This window comes from Sturnus vulgaris, chromosome 1, assembly GCF_052056855.1.
Source record: "Sturnus vulgaris isolate bStuVul1 chromosome 1, bStuVul1.hap1, whole genome shotgun sequence".
NCBI classification, from domain to species: Eukaryota; Metazoa; Chordata; class Aves; order Passeriformes; family Sturnidae; genus Sturnus; species Sturnus vulgaris.
Window position 1 is genome coordinate 114,531,685 of NC_142243.1, and position 17,871 is coordinate 114,549,555.

Genomic DNA, 17,871 nt, shown 5'->3' on the forward strand with positions numbered 1-17,871 from the left:
CTTCTTAGTCATGCAACTGCTTTTTTTTATTTTATTAATATAACAATTCTTTTAAAGGCAGATGGAAGCCTCATGATGAAACAGTGCAGTAAAATTCCTAAGAGTCTAAAGGGCAGCATGCACAAAAAGAATACAAAAGGACCACATTCTCAGGCATAACAGTGCTAATTCTGCTTTACACAAATCAGAATCCAATCAACAAAGGATGGAAATACAGAAGTCTGGAAATTCCTATGCTGTGATTTTAATCTTCTGAAGCAGTCAAAGGGAACTTATATAATGAAAAAGTGTACAAAAAAGTCAGTTTTAAAAGAACATAGTAAATATTTCATTCCTAAATACTGAAATAGTGAATTTATTACTTTTTGCCTGTATTTCTAGTTGATTTTCTGGCAAAAAGAAGAATTTTAAATGAGTGGAAAAGATAATTAGAATTGATATTTAGAATTATAGGTTACACTAACATAGAACTGAATCTAATTCAATGAACTTTAAAGATTATTAGCTAGTCAAGCTTGGGGAACTGACTCATTTTCTACAGTCTGAGTGACTTAATGAACTTAGCAGTGAAGCATGTAGCATGCATCAATGTACAGATATGAGTATACCATTCATGTCTGTCTTACATGTATGTGTTACTGAATTAGTGTAGTTTGGGATTAGCAGAGAAGGAGGCACAGTCACAGCTCTGTGTCTTTCTCGAATCATTTTAGTTCTGATCAGACACAATTTTCTTACTTACAATTATGAGTGACAATAACAGAGCCATTTTAGAAATATTGATGAAGAGCTAAATTTCTATGTGCTACTATTGCCAGTGCAGTTAGACCATCCTACATAGGATATGATTTTATACATTAAACAGGAAATCCCTTATAAACTTTGTGTTCCCTGGCAGAGTAGACTGAAGATGACAGAAACTATATTCCGAAAACTTACACAGAACTTCATTATCTAGCCCTGTCATTAGTCCTGTCAGTAGAATTTAGAAGAAAACTTGGCTGCCATTTTGCTAAGCTCACAAATACTGGTTGTCTCTTTTTGAAGCATGATGGCATGTTCTCACTGATGTCGTTAATTAATACCATTAATTCATGCGGGAAGCTGTGAAGTAATGCCAAAGAGTTTGGATGATAGACAGAAGTTGCTGCAGTGCAACTCTGGATTCCTACTGCCTTACAGCAAGATTCAGAGAATTCCAAGAAAAAACACATTTCATCATTTGGATGGCAAGAAATTAACATTAAGAAGTAGATGAACTTAGGAGAGCATGTTCATTCTCACCTTTGGAAAGGGGCTGAACACTAAACTGGGATTGATAGGTGTTTTAGGGGCTAAATGTGCCATAAGGTGTATGAAGTCATGTTTTTTTCATGCAGCTCAAATAAACCAGGTTTTCTGTGATGGCAGGTGATCACTGGGGACCCTCATGGCTGTAAAAGGAGAGTGAGGATAGCAAGAGGAATAATAAAGTTAAGCCATTGCATGCTTCAAGACAGTTGGGGGAAGAGTTGGCAATGTGCCTTTTTGCCCCAAGACAAATTCTTGGGTGAATTTGGAGAAAAGTCTTTTCCATATCACAACATAAGTTCTTTGCTCATTCTGGATGCAGGCATATTCCCCATTTTTCAGCAAAGTCCTTCTCAAGATTCCTGGGGATCAGGTGTATCATTTAAAAGGCAATTGTCAGGACCTACTGACAGGTACAGATGAAGTTTGTGCAATGATGTGAGGCCTGTGTGCTTTTTCACTTTTGTTCCCAGTGCTGATTTTTTCACTTACTTGCAATCTTCTAAGTCCAAAAAATTCCCAAAGGACTTAGGATAGGGAAACCATGAGTGTGATAGGTGTTTCCCTGTGCTACTGTATCACAGATAGCAGTAGTAATCATCACTGTAGTGTATAATGAGATAAACAGTTTAATACTGAGCTTCATATACAAAATAAATCTGCTCTGAGATCTTTACAGAACAGTGTACTGATGTGTGCTCCCACAAAACAAACTTTCTTTTTAAAGGACTTGCTTCTCTGTATGTCAATCCACATATATTGTGCATTTCAGTAAGTGATGTCAGAAACACACATTTTATTTGAACAGATTCTCATAAAATGGACATATAAAATATGTCTACTTTCTACTTTTGAACAGGGAAGGACATGGTAAAATTTCCGTTTTTGCTGTCAAAATGGCCTTGGCAACTCTTTGTGGAGGAAAAATCATGGACAAATTAAGATGTAAGTAATATTTTTTACCTGTTAAAATTGTTATTGTTGGAGAAATAACAGTACAAGTAGAAAAGATGGAATTAGGATAAGCTACAGTCTCTTGGCTGGATTTGGGAGTTGCCCTATGTATATCGCCAAGTAAATCCCACTAAATGTTTGGTTGAACTTCACACTGAGGTTTTTAAAGACAAATTGCATACTTTGAGGTACTTATTGAGGTACTTATTGGTGGATTTTTTTTCCATTGGTGTTATTGAATTTGGAATACAAATAAGTGCCTCAACATCATGAAGCATCATGTAACAATTTCTTCTGATTATTTTTCATAATGTCTGTATCTTTTCACACATAGAAGAACGATATCTTGATGTACTGTTTGTATTTTCTTCCATAGAGCATTCTTATGCTGTGTATTTTGGTGAACAGATTCTCATTTCATAGGATTTATTCCCAGTTCCCCAATAGCAAAGCCATCATTTACTTGTAGCTGCAATGGGAGACTTTCTGTTTAGTGATACGATGTCTGTAGCTCAGGTCCAGAGCACCATCTTCCAGACTTTTTGACCAAAAAACCTTCAGTTTCTTCTGAGCCTTCTACCTCAGCCCAAGAAAACTGAGTTTACAAATTACTGCTGACTAGAGTGGACAAGTAGAAACCCCAGGTGCTGATTTAGTCTTCCAAATTTGGTGCCATTTTTTAATATGTTATTTCTATGTAGAAACTCAAATAAAGACTGAACTAAAGTTATAAATTATAAATTGAGTACCATTTGTTCCCTAAGCTGCTTTAAGAATAGGAACTGGGTCCATCCAGTGGAAGGCTGAAATACAATGATGATTTTTTGGGTCAGCAGTCCCAGAATCCTCTTGTCAAAATTTCCCTTCCAGGTTCCTGGAAATGAAGCAGCTGACATGACAGCCTGAAAAACAATAAATGTTCCTTAGTCAGAGATCTCCTGCTAAGCAGAGGATAATTTTAAACAAGTGGAGAAGTAAGGGCTGACAAACTGACATCACTGCAATAATGAAAGTGTGATATTTTCATACATAAAAAAGGGAGAAGAGTGAACACATTGGCAAGGCCTTCATTGCTTGTCCAAGACAATAATAACTGACTTAATGAGCCCGTTGTCAAGATTTTGATTTGGCATGGTAAGGTGGCAGTAGGCAAAAAGCTGATGTAGCGTATCTTGTCAAATTAGAGCCTTCTTATCTGAGCAAAATACTGCCTCATGCTATGCATCAGACTTCGCTTAAAAATGACCACACAGAAAGAAAAATAAATCAGAAATATTTTAGTATTAAAATCAGCTATTTCTTAATATGCAAATAATACTTGTTTTCTATTGAAAGAGGTCAGAATTAAAGATGTGGTAATAATGGAGGTTTCCATAAGCCAGACATGTTTAGTACTTCTCTTTCAAATCAGATGATACTGAACTCAGAGCAGATCTGTAGCTCATACTGAAGCTGCTGTTCTTCCCTTGTCCTTTCCCCCCTCAGATATTTTCTCCATGATTTCTGACTCCAGCGGGGTGATGGTTTATGGCAGGTACGACATGTTCCTGCGCGAGGTTCTCAAGCTGCCCACCGCCGTCTTCGAGGGGCCTTCATTTGGTTACACTGAGCAGTCAGCAAAATCTTGTTTCTCACAACAGGTAAATGAAGAGATACAGGATCTCAATCACCCCTCTGAGCAGCCAAGACTCTTCCTATCAACGCATAGCTGCATATATGCCCAGGAAACACAGGCTGGATGAGGGCAAGGTGCACTCCACTGATTGCTAGCACGTAAATTTGGTGCCTTCAACAAGAAGCTGGTTTCTATAGGCTCTCCATATAACCACAAAGAGAGAGGTTTAGTCAAAAAGTGATTCACAGGAGGATCATGACGACACATTCCTAAATTAGGGAACTTCCTAATTTAAGCACCTGTTACATATATACCTTTAAGTATTATATATATTATACCCCAAGACATGCAGTCCTCCACTCCACTTACTTGGTGTTGGTATAAGCATACACAAGACTAATTTCTCCATACAAAGGTGAAGTTCCACCAAAAAAAATCGAACTTCAGATTTTCCCAGTGATCAACAGAGAAGTTTAGGAGTGAGAAGAAAACCACCTTAAAACTTTTTTTGTAAATGGGAATCAGTATGTATTAGTAAATCCCTAGACTCTTAGCAATAACACCTGTGAGATAGGGTCAGGAAAACAATGAATTTATCCTGAAGAAAATACAAGATTTTTCTGCAACTCAGCAGACTCTGTATGTACACTGAGTACAACACGTTGGCTTTAGCTAATACATAGCACTTCAGAAGATTCCATAATTGTGGCTTTCTCCGGTGGAGAAAGAGAGAATTCCTCTGGCTCTTGCCACACATCACACTGTATAATTCCATAAATATGTAGTAAGGGAATATGCTGAAACTGGGACAGTGTTAGAAATAAAGTTGTGTTTTCCTTCTCTTTATCTTTTCGTTTGCTGACTGAATACTGTTGAACAAGTAAGTTCAATGGAGCAGGAATGGTGTCATTTTCATGCAAAATAGAGTCTCATTTTTTGTATTCTCTCAGTTTCATTACTAATCAATAGGCACTCCAGTCAACCGAAAGGAGATGTTGAAATTCATTTATTGAGTCATCTCCCAATTCATTTTAAATGGTAATGTTTGCATATGTGAAACTAGTCTCGTTTCACAGAGGGAGACTTAAAAAAGCACTTCATCTTATGCTGAAGAATTTACATGGTGAAGTGACTTCTGGTAGTTTTGTGTTAAAATAATGAAAGAGTGCTCTTGCAGGGCAACAGGGCATCCAAGCTTTGCATGTTGGACATGCTGTTATTATAGGTGAAAAAGGAATTTCTTTTCCTGAAAAAAATGTAATTCAGACCTCATTCTTTATCTTGGTAGCCATCAGAAATGGCACTTGCTTTGAGATTGCATCCAGCTGAGTGGACCAGATGCATTAAGGTACCTCTAGAAACAAAATCTTCAAGCAGACATTAGATGGTTTTGTTTACAAGCTCCACTTAGAGCTAACAAGAGTTAAGTCTCTGACTGATGTGGGTACACAGCAGGTTTACAAAGCCACTGGTTGCATATGGAGGCAGCCAAGTACTCTTGTAAATCTAGTCTGATATTTAGCTTAAATTGACTTTATGTAGTTCTCATTACATCCTCACTAGGGATGAACCAGAGTTTTTGAATGAAATTCAGATCTTTATGACACTATGATAAATGGTATTTGCAGTCTTAGTCACACACAAGTCATTCTTTCTCTCTCTTATATTGCATGTAGCATTATCAGAAGTTGATAGCTTGGAATAAGTTTGGCACTCTCACTTGTTCTCACAATGGGTCACTTTTTCTTACCAGAAGCTTTCAACCTCCTTATATATAGAGATTCTTCAATTTCAGGGAAAAAAAGAATTCTGGGAATTGTCAGGTCATGGTGTCAAATCCCTTCAGTTTACATCTGAAAGGATTTTTCCTTTTGCAGAAATGTTTTATTATTCCCAATTCTACTGGTTTACTTGATCCAACCGTGTGTTTTCCCCTGCCTGTGAACCACTGCTAGATTGAATGGCTATTCAAAGTAGAAACAACAGTGTTTCTTCATCAGCAAATTTGTGGGACAGAAATGCTGGAGCAAGTGACTTAATGTTTCAGAATACAAATCTGTGGCTCAAAAAGCAGTTTTATCATCACCACTTTGCCCCATAGATAGGATTGATGTGATGTTATACTGTATTTGTATTAAGCAGTATTGTTATTATTGTAAAAACCACTTTAAAAAAAATATCCCAAACTAAAAACATAGACACTAACTTCATTTTCTTAGCACTTGTCTAAGTGTTATTCCACAAACCTAGACTCCATCTGTATGTAGTATATATTTAGAAATCAGCTTTCAGTTTAAACTTTCCCAGCAGCTGAAATAAAATGGAGGAAAATGTATGGAAATTGCTCTGATGGTGGCCTTTTAGGGGACACTGCTTTTTTCTCCAATCTATAAAATCAGTCATCATCAGAGCAGTTTGGCCATAAAGCTGTCATTGAAGCTAAGTTGCCTTATTTGGTGCCAATCAAATTTTAAAGTTATAGCTGCTTTCAAAAACCCACTGCGTTGTGGAAAAGCTGTTCTTGTCTCCTCATCTGTTTGCTTGTTAGACTGGTTGTGTGTATCCATTCAAGAGCAGAGGGAAGATCCAAGGCTACTCAGCTCTGCAGTATGGGGCACTGGAGGTGCCTTCTTTTCCTGGATTTCCTTCCACCTTTTTTTCCCCTGTGCTCTCAGGTTTTGCTGCAGACAACACAGGCATTTGCTGGCAGCATTGGTCAGCAAAGCTGTGCCAAGCATCCACAAAAAAAAGAAAGAAAAAGAAATCCACGTCTCTAAAAGATCCCTTTCTCTGAGCTGATGCTTATAGCATGGGATGCCCATTTAGGAAGTGATTATCTTTGGGAAGACAATTCCTACAACAAGCAGATGGTAGTGTTTGACTGGACTTTCACACTGCAGTTATTGTGGGGAAAGGTAGTATTCCAGTGAGATTTAGAGCTCATATTCTGGCTATTTCTGTTCATTAAAGAATCAAGACAATTTTCGCAGTAGCCTGAGGTATTTTCTCTGAAGCACAAACATCCTTATATATTTCCAAATACCTTGCAGTATTTCATCCCTGAGTCTGGTGCATTGTGAAATGTTTTCAGTTGATCACTCAGCGTATAAGAGAAATAATGTTTTTACTTACATCTGATGGTAATTGTGTATAAATGGAGCACAGATACTCCATCTGGAAATCTCAGCTCTTAAAAGAATTCCACAACACACAGAGATGATACATGTCTCTGCATAGCTGCTACTTAGCTTCCTCATGGGGTAACCACAGTTCTTTAGCAAGTTAAAGCATATGCAGTCAGATATGAAAATTTAGCCATCCCTTTGGACATGGGGATACCACTTAAATATGTATGTCTATAAAATATATCTATATATATTCTCAGCAGGGCTCGATATTCTTGCATCTTAAATTTTATTTAAGGAAGGCTTAGTTGCTGATTGAAAAAACAAATTAACTAAGATTTCTGATTACTTTTTCCAGACACCTAAGAAGTTTAAGGCCCTAAATTGCATTTTTAAAATCAACAGGGATATCTTAGAGTTTAAATCTCTTTGAAGTTTAAAGAGGCATAGATCTCTGAGTGCTTAAAGGCATGAAGAGATTAGGAAGTTACAGTCCTTGAGCATATGCAGTCTTGACATCCCACAATCAGAGCTCACTCATAACTAGTTGCCATTGCTCCTCAGACAAGCAAAGTTTCTTAAATTATGATAACAAATTGCCTATGCTGGTCTCTCCTTATCCTATATTTCTTTCAAATTTTTACTCCCTTGCTGGTATTTTCTCTCATTTTCTATTTTGGAGTACCATCAGTGATTTTTCATTTGAAAATTGGTCATACACACTTATACCCTACATGCACTTGTACTTGTCACACAATACTCAAAACAGATGAGAACATGCAGAACTGAATACCACCCTTAACCACAAAGCATCTTCAGGCAGTGACAGTAGAAGACAGTCTGGAAGTGAGTGGGAGCTGAGTGTCTCCATCCCAGCCTGTGAGAATGACTTCTAGTCATCAGTTGTATCATTGTACCAAGTAAAAATAGTCTGGAAAAGCTTTGCTAGTATCACTTGTTCTTTTTAGTACATCAGGGCTACAAACAAACAGTGTTTGAAACTTATTCCCAAGTGTTTCTGTAGAGACTAGAAAAAATAATTGTGAGATGTCTAATTACTTTTTCTTTTTTTGCATGTTTGTTTGCTTGTTTGAGCAGAAAAAAGTCACATTAAATACTTTCTTGGATACTCTCATGTCTGATCCCCCACCACAGTGTCTAGTGTGGTTACCACTTCTGCATCGACTGGCAAATGTTGAAAATGGTAAGTAAAGAGACTCTGCCAAAACACAGTTACAAGAATAAACCTTGGTGTGACAATTTTCACACTCTGTAGATGGTTTTGTAAAAGCTACTGTACTGGTTTCATTGACTCCATGTGCTATTTTTACAGTGACTGGTAAAATATTTGAAGAAGTCTGTTGGTCATTCAGCCAGGAACATGGCTTAAATTTTGCTGTGCTCAGGAAGTTAACCTGATCATGACTCCTCCTGTTCTCTGGATAAGCAAAGAGGAATAGGACTTCATCCATTCACACACTTATATTTGGTAAACTACCAAGACCACAACTTTTATTAGCTATGACATATGGCAGCAGAGAGGGAACAGCTTGGCAGTTTCCGTTCGTGTAGTATTCCTGGCAGGAGATGTCCAGTGCAGTGCAAAACACCAGCCAAAAGGTCCTGAGGAAGGATCTACTCCTAAGTCTACGCTGCCAGACCATATCCTCTGAAAAGGAAGTTCCCTGTGGATGGTATGCATCCGTTTTTGATGATAAAAGGAAAAGGAGAAGTTGTATGTGTTCCTGTGCCAAACAAATCCCTGTTCCACTGAAAGGCACCAGGGTGGGTAAGGTGATGTTCCCAAGTCTTTTTTGGCTACAGAGCGACCTATCTATCCCACCTTCTCAAGCTCTTGTCATCCACCCCTGTCCCTCACTAGCTTCACAGTGTTTCTTAGCCTAGAACAGAAACCCTTCCTGCTGCAAAATTTTGGCAAGGAATTAAACCCCTGACACATCCAGCACAGATCCAGATTTTCCCAGACTGAACCTTATGACAGAAAGGCAGAGGGTGCCTGAGAACAAGGGGATGTTCAGTACCCCGTGGTAAATTGGGTACATGCTGTAGCGAGGAAAGAGGAACAGAAATAGCACTATTGCCCAGAAGGTGCTTCAAAACATCAGTGTCTTCAGTGACTTGCCTCCTAGTCACTGTCTGCTTCTGAACAGAGAACAGGTCCCTCCAAAGGCCAGCTTTCACATCTGGGCATCCGAAGTTACATGTTCCAACTCCATATATAGGTACCTAAATGGCACCACTTTTACAGGTGAGACAGCAGTAATTAAGAGACCATAACATGTCTAAGTACACTTTCATCCTTTCAGTAGTCATACAGCTGAGTTTGACTTTTCCTCCAAGGTGCCTCACTTCGGCTCCTTAAAGCACAACAAATCATTCAGCTTCTCCCGGTGTTGCAGCTGCAGTGGATTTTCCTACGTACAGATTTCCTCTATCATCAAATAGTTTGGGTTGAAAGGGACCTTAAAGATGATGCAATGCCAACTCCCCAGCAGGGACACCTCCCACTAGACCAGGTTGCTCAAATCCCCATCCAAACTGACCTTGAACACTTCCAGGGATGGGTCATCTACAACTTCTTCAGGCAGTGCAATCCAGTGCCTCACCAGCCTCACAGTGAAGATTTTCTTGCTAAACTCACCTTCTTTCAGTGAACCCATTCCCCCTTGTCCTATCCCTACATGCCCTTGATAGAAGTCCCTCTCCAGCTCTGTTGTAGCCCCTTTAGGTACTGGAAGGCCACTGTGAGGACTCCCTAGAGTTTTCTCCAGGCCGAACTGTCTCAGCCTGTCTTCATAAGAGACCCCTCATCTTTGTGGCTCTCCTCTGTACTCGGTCATATATTCTGTTAGACAGTGAACACCACACACAGGTTTTGCTGTTGTGAGCAGGAGGTACAGATACCAGCTCAGAAGTGAAGAAGGTTTTGGTGCCCAGTGTAGGAATCATTGCTCATGGCTTAGCACAGGTTGCTGTATTTTCACAGGTCAGAGCTGCTGGCAGCATCCAACGCTGCAGATTGCTTTAAACAAAGAAGGAAACACCCTTCAGTTTGGGGTTTGTCCGTAAACTTTTTCTGGGTGATTCTTTGTTTTGGTTTTTGGCTCACATTTCTTTCTCCTGCACAGTCTTCCACCCCGTCGAGTGTTCCTACTGCCACAGCGAGAGCATGATGGGGTTTCGCTACCGCTGCCAGCAGTGTCACAATTACCAGCTCTGTCAGGACTGCTTCTGGAGGGGCCATGCCAGCGGTTCCCACAGCAACCAGCACCAAATGAAAGAGTACACGTCATGGGTAAGGGAAGGCTCCTGCCTTGCTGCAGACTGCTTTGCCCTCCAGCCATCAGAGAAGCCCCCAGCCACAGCTCTGGGCAGCTGGGAGCCGGGCTGGCCCTTTGGATTAGTGACCCTGTCTGGGAGGCTCTGGCCTTGGGAGCCATCGGGAGAGCGTGGAGGTGGGATGGTGTTTCCTGGGTGAGGATCTGGGGCGCCTGTGACGGTGTGTGCCGCGCTGAGGGCAGCGCAGGAGGGGCTGGCAGCAGGGCTCCAGGCTCATGGCAGCTTCTCCCGTTCCCACAGGACTCACGGTAAAATCGTCATTGGCTTGCTCTGTTTGGCTACGTGTAAATGAAATGATGAATACTTAATGCTCATTCATCAATATTTTCAGTTGAGTGGCTGCAGCATATGCGTAGCATTTGGGATGATCCTGGCACTGTAGATTTGAGCGTGGTCACAGGCTTAGATCACAGTAGTGTTTACTACAGACTAAAGCTCAGATCAGGCTTTTTGTTGTTAATCAAAATAATGCAGGTTTTTTTCTTAACTGAAAGAGAAGTATCAACAGCTGCTGGAACCTTAACTTTCCCTGAAGGGTATGAGACCTGGGGACTCAGCTTTGCATGGACTGGAGCAAAGCCCCAGTAGAAACCCTTGGTTACAGAGCATCAAAACCCTTTGGGGTTCAAATTCAGCGATCAGCAAAAAAATACCTAATTAATCTCAAACATTTCAAAAGTATATTGTTAAAAAAAGGAAAATTATGCATGTGGCAAAAGCTCCCATTTGTATAGTGCTTTGTGTTTATTTTGTAACAAAGTTCTGGTGTTTAATATTTTTTAAATGTTTGGTCTTCTGTTGATGGAACAGGCAAGGGTTAAATTTCACATGGTTTGCTCTGTATGCCAGTCATACACCCCTGCTCTGTATCCCGCCAGACCTGGGTCTGTAATTGTTTTTGTGGGTCCTAATTACTGCTTGTTACATAGACACAAATGGCCAGAGTGTAGTATCTGAATAGGAAAAGCGCCCACTATGTAGCTCAGACTCCATTCTTAACAGCAATTTGTGCTATAAAATCCACTTTTTGCTGTAGCCAGGGAGCTGTAATTAGAGGTAGGAAGTAATTGGAAAACTTAAGATTCCTGCTCAGCAGAAGACAAAAATGTGACCACATGCCTAGTGCTTTCAAATGTTTCCTTGCCAGAAACAAATGTTTTGCTTCAAGTTTGAAGTTGTCTTTCTGTAACATTCATTAGCTTTTTTTCAAACCTGGATAGCGTTCTCCATAATGCATCAGTATCGAGCTCCACATGCAGACTGGAGGTGTTCATGGGTACAGTGGAAATCAACTGTTCTCAATTCAGTGTGAAATTGCATTTATAATGAAAGAGAAAGAACTTTAACTTTACACAGTTAAGTTGGATTTCTTTAATAGAAATATTTTATTAGTGACTTGGTGACAGTCATAAGTTGATGCAGGATGTGTATGCAAAAATACAAAACCCTTTCTGTCGAATTCCAGAAAGATTTTTTCCATTTCAGCTCTAGAGCTGTGTTTTGGGGAGAGGAGACAGTGTAAGGATTACTAACACTCTTTTACTGGCAGAGAACTGAATCACAGAGAGCTGAGTTGAATTCCCTGAGAATCCCTCACACAGCCTAAAAGACACTCTAGATCTCTGAGATCCCTTAGAAGGGAAGTTGAGTTTACTCTTCAACTATATAGTCTCCAAACAAAACAGAAAGCAGAAAATACTGATTTTATTTTTTTATTTTATACGCTTATGCTTCTTGCACAGACCCTCCCCATCTTTTAGGGACAGTGACAGTGTATCAGTTTCTTTTGAAGTGCTCTTGCCACATTGGGGCAATTCCTGGCAAGCCCCTGTCTCAAATTTCCATTCTCCAGTGGTCAGTGGCCACAGGAGGTGGAAGAGAAGCTTTGTAATAGCAGCTAAACACTACAGGGTACTGGAGGTGAGGAGGGAAATACTAGTGAAGGGGAAAAACCAAGCAGCCCAGTGCCTGGCCCACGTCCAGGAGGAAAATGGTGTCCCATAGAGTGAATCTGTAGGGGCAAGCACACTCAGATCCATTCTCCTTGCACTCCCAAGCTGGTGAGGTACAAGCCAGCACCAGTCCAGGCGACACAAACTGTGCTGTTCTTTGTTCAGCACTGCCTGAGTGCAGCATTGCAAAAAAGCCATGGCAACTGTCCCTATAGAGACACCCCCAGCCTGCTCTAAAGGCTGCTGAAGATAGTAATCCTTCCCCAAACAGAGCACTCTTTGCCTTACCAGACTCTTGGTGTGGGAGGGGGGCAAGGGGGATGTCAGTCCATAGGTACCTGAGCTGTTAGAGCTTCCTGTTGTTTTGTGCTTCCTATAGCAGAAACAGTGTGCACCTTACTTGTCCAGATTACCTCTACCTTCCTTGTTCCTCCCAGAAATCACCTGCTAAGAAGCTAACTAATGCACTTAGCAAGTCTTTAAGCTGTGCTTCCAGCCGTGAACCTTTGCACCCAATGTTCCCTGACCAGCCTGAAAAACCTCTAAACCTGGCTCATATTGTGTAAGTATCTGTGTGCTGTAGATGAAGTAAGCTTTGTTGTAGGAGTTGCTTGCACCAAGTGTTGATATTACAGCTCTGAACAAAGCAGGAGGCAGATGTGGCTTGTCCAGCTCAATGCATCACAAGTGCGAATTTGCTGGTAGGGATATTTCGTGTGAAAGTGTTCTTCTGGTGTGACCTCACTTGAAAAATCAACAGGATATATACATACAATCAAATGCTGGGACAGAACTTTGGAATGTCCCTATTCTCCTCAGGAGGTGTCCATGCGATTTCATGGAGTTTCAGCACTTTGGGATGTACTGATGCTGAGAACATCAGTTCTGTCATCTAGAGACTCTTAACTTCAGTGTATCACAGGTATATCTTGACACTGGAGGCAAGTGAAATCAGACCTATTTCGTATATAAAGGTGTCAGAGTTCTCACTGGCTTTAGTGGAGCCGTGGCTCCACCCAGCCTTGAAGAATTGTGTTAGTCTGCATAAAAAATGTTCCTTCAACTGCTGAGTCACTTGAAAAGAGTCTATTATCCTTATCTTTTGATACGTTGAGATGGGTGGGAAAAGTACCAATTTGGCTGGCTTTTTTTTTTCTAAATCATGTCCACTACCCATAGTGGCAGACACTCAGATTTTCTCATTTATCAGTTTGGCTTACCTTTGCTTCCTGTGTCCTTAAAAAAAGCAAAAACACAAAAAAAACAAAGGGAAAAAACCATAAAGTTTCCCATAAAATTAAGGAAAAATTAAGATATTGGTTGGAAGAAAGATACAAAGAAATCAACTTGGGAAAAATATTCCAAAAATGCTGTCTTTAAAGTATTTATCTTACTCTGGTAAATTTCTTAAGAAAATATCTTTCTTAACCATGTTCCCAGGGCTCCTGACTGAAGTATTTCAGGCAGCAGCTATGAGAATTTTATTTATATGATGCATATCTGTGTTACTGGCTGCTGGAAGTGTTCTAGTCTATAATTATTATATATATTTACCTTGGTTCATCCTGAATATTTGTATGTGGCATCTTTAAGGGCAAGTGCACACCAGCCATTGTGGGCTGTGCAACACCTGGAAAGTTCACCCAACCTGCCTGACATTTAAAGGATGAATTATGCTGATGGTCCTCCTCATGTGGTTATAGCAGAACTTCTCCAAGGTATAGGAGAGTGCTCTGGTCTTTAGAGACAAGGTGCCTCTGACAGATACATAGTGCCAGATCCCTGTCACACTTAATTGTCAGTTAAAACCCCTGCACCTCTTTATGGAAGAGTACTGGGAGGATGTTGTTCTTTGGCAGAAATGATCCAGAGTTGGATCTGCTGAGCTCCCTCACTGTTGTGCCTGGCCCTGCTGGCAAGTCAGTGATAATTTCACAGAGCAGATTTTGGCCATCCTTAAGGGAAATGGAGAGAGACAGAGAGCTTGAAACTGAAAGAGAAGCCTCTGTTTCCTGTTGGCTGGGGATCTTGAAGGCCTGGGGATATATCAGAATATAAAAGGTAGTGAAAACTGGGCTACTGTGAACAGATTAAATGCATTTAGGCACGGCAAGGGGAAGGTACCATAATTAAATAGGAACTGATCCAAGTTCTTACTGTGAAATTAACACCTCCCCTTATTCCTAAATATACAGACAATTTAGAGTGATGGGATGTGAGAACAAACCACCATCTATTCTGTTTTATGACAGTTTCTCTTTATGTATAGATTGATGGTAATACAACTTGGCAATATATATTGACTATAACGATGCATGAGTGAGAAACCTGTAAGTTGTGGAGGTTTCATGATCTACAGCATAATTGACACAAATTAACTGAGGGGAGAGGTATGCTACAGAACCTTGTCAAGAATATCTTCTCACTGATGTGATTTTTATTTTTAAACATAATGGAAGTTGAGAGAAACAGCTCTGGGCAGGAATCCAGGCAAAAAGGGGGTTTATATTTTCATTAGATGGAAGAATTTTGGCAACAAAACAGTATCCTTTTCTTAGCTTCTAGCTTAAATGGGGACAAGTGCTCCCTGCATTACTACAGAGACTTTCCTTTTGATTTTTCTTCCAACTTTCACTGGCACCAGACAAAAAGACTGCATGGTTTTTTTTGTTTTACTGGTGCCACACAAAATTTTGAATTAAGCAAGAAATACATCTAAAGCCTCATCTAGAGAAGTAGTTATCAAGGTGTCATAAACCTGATAGTAGAACTCCTCCCACTGATGGAAGGGTCATTTTTCCTCTCTGACATAAGAATAGCAACATGAAAGGAAGTCCAGACTACAGAGATGACAAATGGCATGGCCATGGAGGTATTTTTGAAATCCACTCTTCACTGGCCTGACTTAATTTCCATTTTAAGCCTGTGGGAGCATTATTTTTGACATCAGTGTAAACAGGTTAGAGCAGTCTGGAGCACTTTGGAAAATTCCTCCTATTTAATTTGGTTTATTACTGTGGATATACATTGCACCATAGCATGCTTTTATTACATAGCATATTTCAATGGCATTAAGTGTTTTCTGTCTCCTTGAGGATAGTTAATTCCGTTTCAATTGCTCACTTTCATCAGAAAGCTTAACCACTCACTTTCAGGAGTTTAAAAATAACCTCAGAAAGATAAAATCTATAGTCAATAGCTGAGTTTTCCTTTGCTTTGCAATAAAGTCTGTTGTTCTTGTCTTATCACATCACAGAACTCTATGGGTTTAAACATCCATTTGATATTCAAGTGGAACCTGAAAACTGTGACAGTGGGCATCAGCCTTTAAGAAACTTGCCTTGGGAAAGCTCCAGATTAGTTTGATGTAACTTTTTTCATTATGAGACTTGGCAAAATAATGCTAATCAGGAAACCTTAGTGAAGTCTTGGAGTTTAAAGACATTTGTACACAAGAGTAACTTTGCTTTTGTAGACAGATCAATGACCTTTTGTGCATAGAGGGTCTCATGCTTTTTGCAGAATCAGGGTCATAAGAATGGAGTATGTCCAATGTACTACTTAGACCATATACGTATTAAATTGACAGTTTAATTAATGATCTCTTTTCCATTTTATTCTGCCTGCAAAAGAGATACTTGGTGAGTATTTTTCTTCTTTAGTACACTTGTCGGAGGAAAAGCTTGGAAAAATTGTGATAATCTTGGTATTACAAAAAAATAACAACCATTAAACACTTCTCTATAAGTAAATGGAAGACAGAAGTCTGCTTCTCAAATTCATGACTGATCAGAATTGGAGTTTTTTCTGTGTTTCTGCAGATGAAGAGTTAGGTCAAAATTGTATTTTCACATAAATAACGCTCCACATCCTATCTCTTTCTTGTCACAGTTTTAAACTTCTTAAAATCAGTGTGGCATTACCATGCTGAGAATTTAATTTGAATTTTTCAAATACCCTATTTTTTGCCTGTTTTATAACAAGTTACAGGACAAAATATATAGTAATAGTTCAGTTCTATGCAGAACTTGCTTTCTTGGAAATGCTTTGGTTGACCAATTGTCTTGCACAATTGGAGCCCAGTGAATATTTTGCTGGCTACCATATTTCAAACTGCACATGTGCAGAATTCGAAAAGCAAGATAGATCTTCCACAGAGATTAAAGGGAATATTAACCAAATTCAGGTCTGAATTATATGCAGCTTCAGATTTTGCTCATATCTGATTGAAAGCCCTAATTTTAATAACATACCTTTTAGTTGTTCCTGAGCAGATAGATCTTATGCCCAATGTTCCACAAGAAGTCTGCTAAGAAGGGGAAATTTCTCTTTAATGGATACAGAAGGAGAAAATGATACACAGATTATTTTTAAGAGTAGACAGTAAAAGAAAGCAGAGGAAAATTCCTTCTTGTTTCATTTTTTGTAAAAGCAGGAAATAATCAATGTAATAATAAAATCGTCATTTCTAATGGGTCCTCTTGAACTAAATACTTTCTCTAAATTTTGGCTTGAGGGTTTGATATACTGGTTAAAAAGCATTGCCATCAAACCAGTTTAAAATTCTGCATGTATTTTATGAGATGCTGAGGGCGTGGGTACACTGTGGTCACTATGTGGATGTGGCAGCATGGAGCTTAGCACCAGGAATAATTCATGAAAAGATGCATCATTTATTGGCAGTTCCCTGCTGCAAACCTCCATGCTGCCACAGAAGACTCAGTGCCAGTGCTCATCCTGTCTGGTTGAAAGCAGGGACTGCACCTTGGACTTTTGCCTCTGGAAAGGAACAGTGGCATCATGGCTATTCTACCAAAGCAGGGAGGAAGAAGTCAAGCAGATTGCTTAAAACTCACCTCAGAACACACAAAGGCATTATTTTCCTCCAGGCCTAAGTACCAGTGTATTTTCATCAACTTCTTAAAACCACAGCATCTATAATTTGAAACTATTACTATGTAAAGCAGAAGATGCCAGTTGCAATGTTACTTCAAACAAACTCATTCTGTTCTACATAATGTTGCTGATGGAGAGGGTTTTGGTGCAGAATTAATGCAGGTATTTTGCCTTTCAGGCCCCCCCGACCTGTAACCAGCATGAACGACACACTCTTCTCCCATTCTGTTCCCTCAGGAAGTCCCTTTGCAAACAGAAGGTGAGTCCTTATCCTCATTTATATCAAACCAATATATGATAGTGGTGGAAGTTTCAATTTTCAGTTCCCTCACAGGGGTAAAAAAAAAAACAAACCCTCTCGCACAGCAAAACCAAGAAGTATGAGTAGAGAAATGCTTTGGTTAATTTGGACTGATACCCAAACATCTGAACGGAGAGCTGGAGTTAAGGCACCCCAGGCTCTCCACAGCAGAGCACTGAATTTCAGCTCTCATTTGAACCATTCTGACCCACTAAAATGTGCTCACATGCAACCCCAGGCACCCTTCCAGAGAGACCCAAAATGGGCAACTGGTGAGAAACCATTTTGTAGAAGCACTCTGGGAATAGGAACTGGGAATACTGGGAATGCCTACTGGGCATTGGATAAATAGCAAGACATCCTTTCTCCTGTGAAGCC

At 39.8% G+C, this 17,871-nt stretch overlaps 1 protein-coding gene across 12 annotated transcripts in view; it reads left to right on the forward strand.

Annotated features, from left to right (window-relative positions):
- The window catches only part of DTNA (dystrobrevin alpha), a 221,195-nt gene that overhangs the window by 158,763 nt on the left and 44,561 nt on the right, over positions 1–17,871 (forward strand). For 9 of the 12 annotated variants that reach the window (XM_088174570.1, XM_088174556.1, XM_088174548.1 and 6 more), the window contains 6 exons: positions 2,150–2,235; positions 3,730–3,884; positions 8,083–8,188; positions 10,134–10,300; positions 12,734–12,858; positions 17,371–17,451. In XM_088174570.1, coding sequence (XP_088030696.1) covers positions 2,150–2,235; positions 3,730–3,884; positions 8,083–8,188; positions 10,134–10,300; positions 12,734–12,858; positions 17,371–17,451 — 720 coding nt within the window. Of the gene's footprint in view, positions 1–2,149; positions 2,236–3,729; positions 3,885–8,082; positions 8,189–10,133; positions 10,301–10,326; positions 10,593–12,733; positions 12,859–17,370; positions 17,452–17,871 lie in introns of those variants that run through there. The other 3 variants (XM_088174599.1, XM_088174604.1, XM_088174612.1) reach the window with 1 other exon arrangement.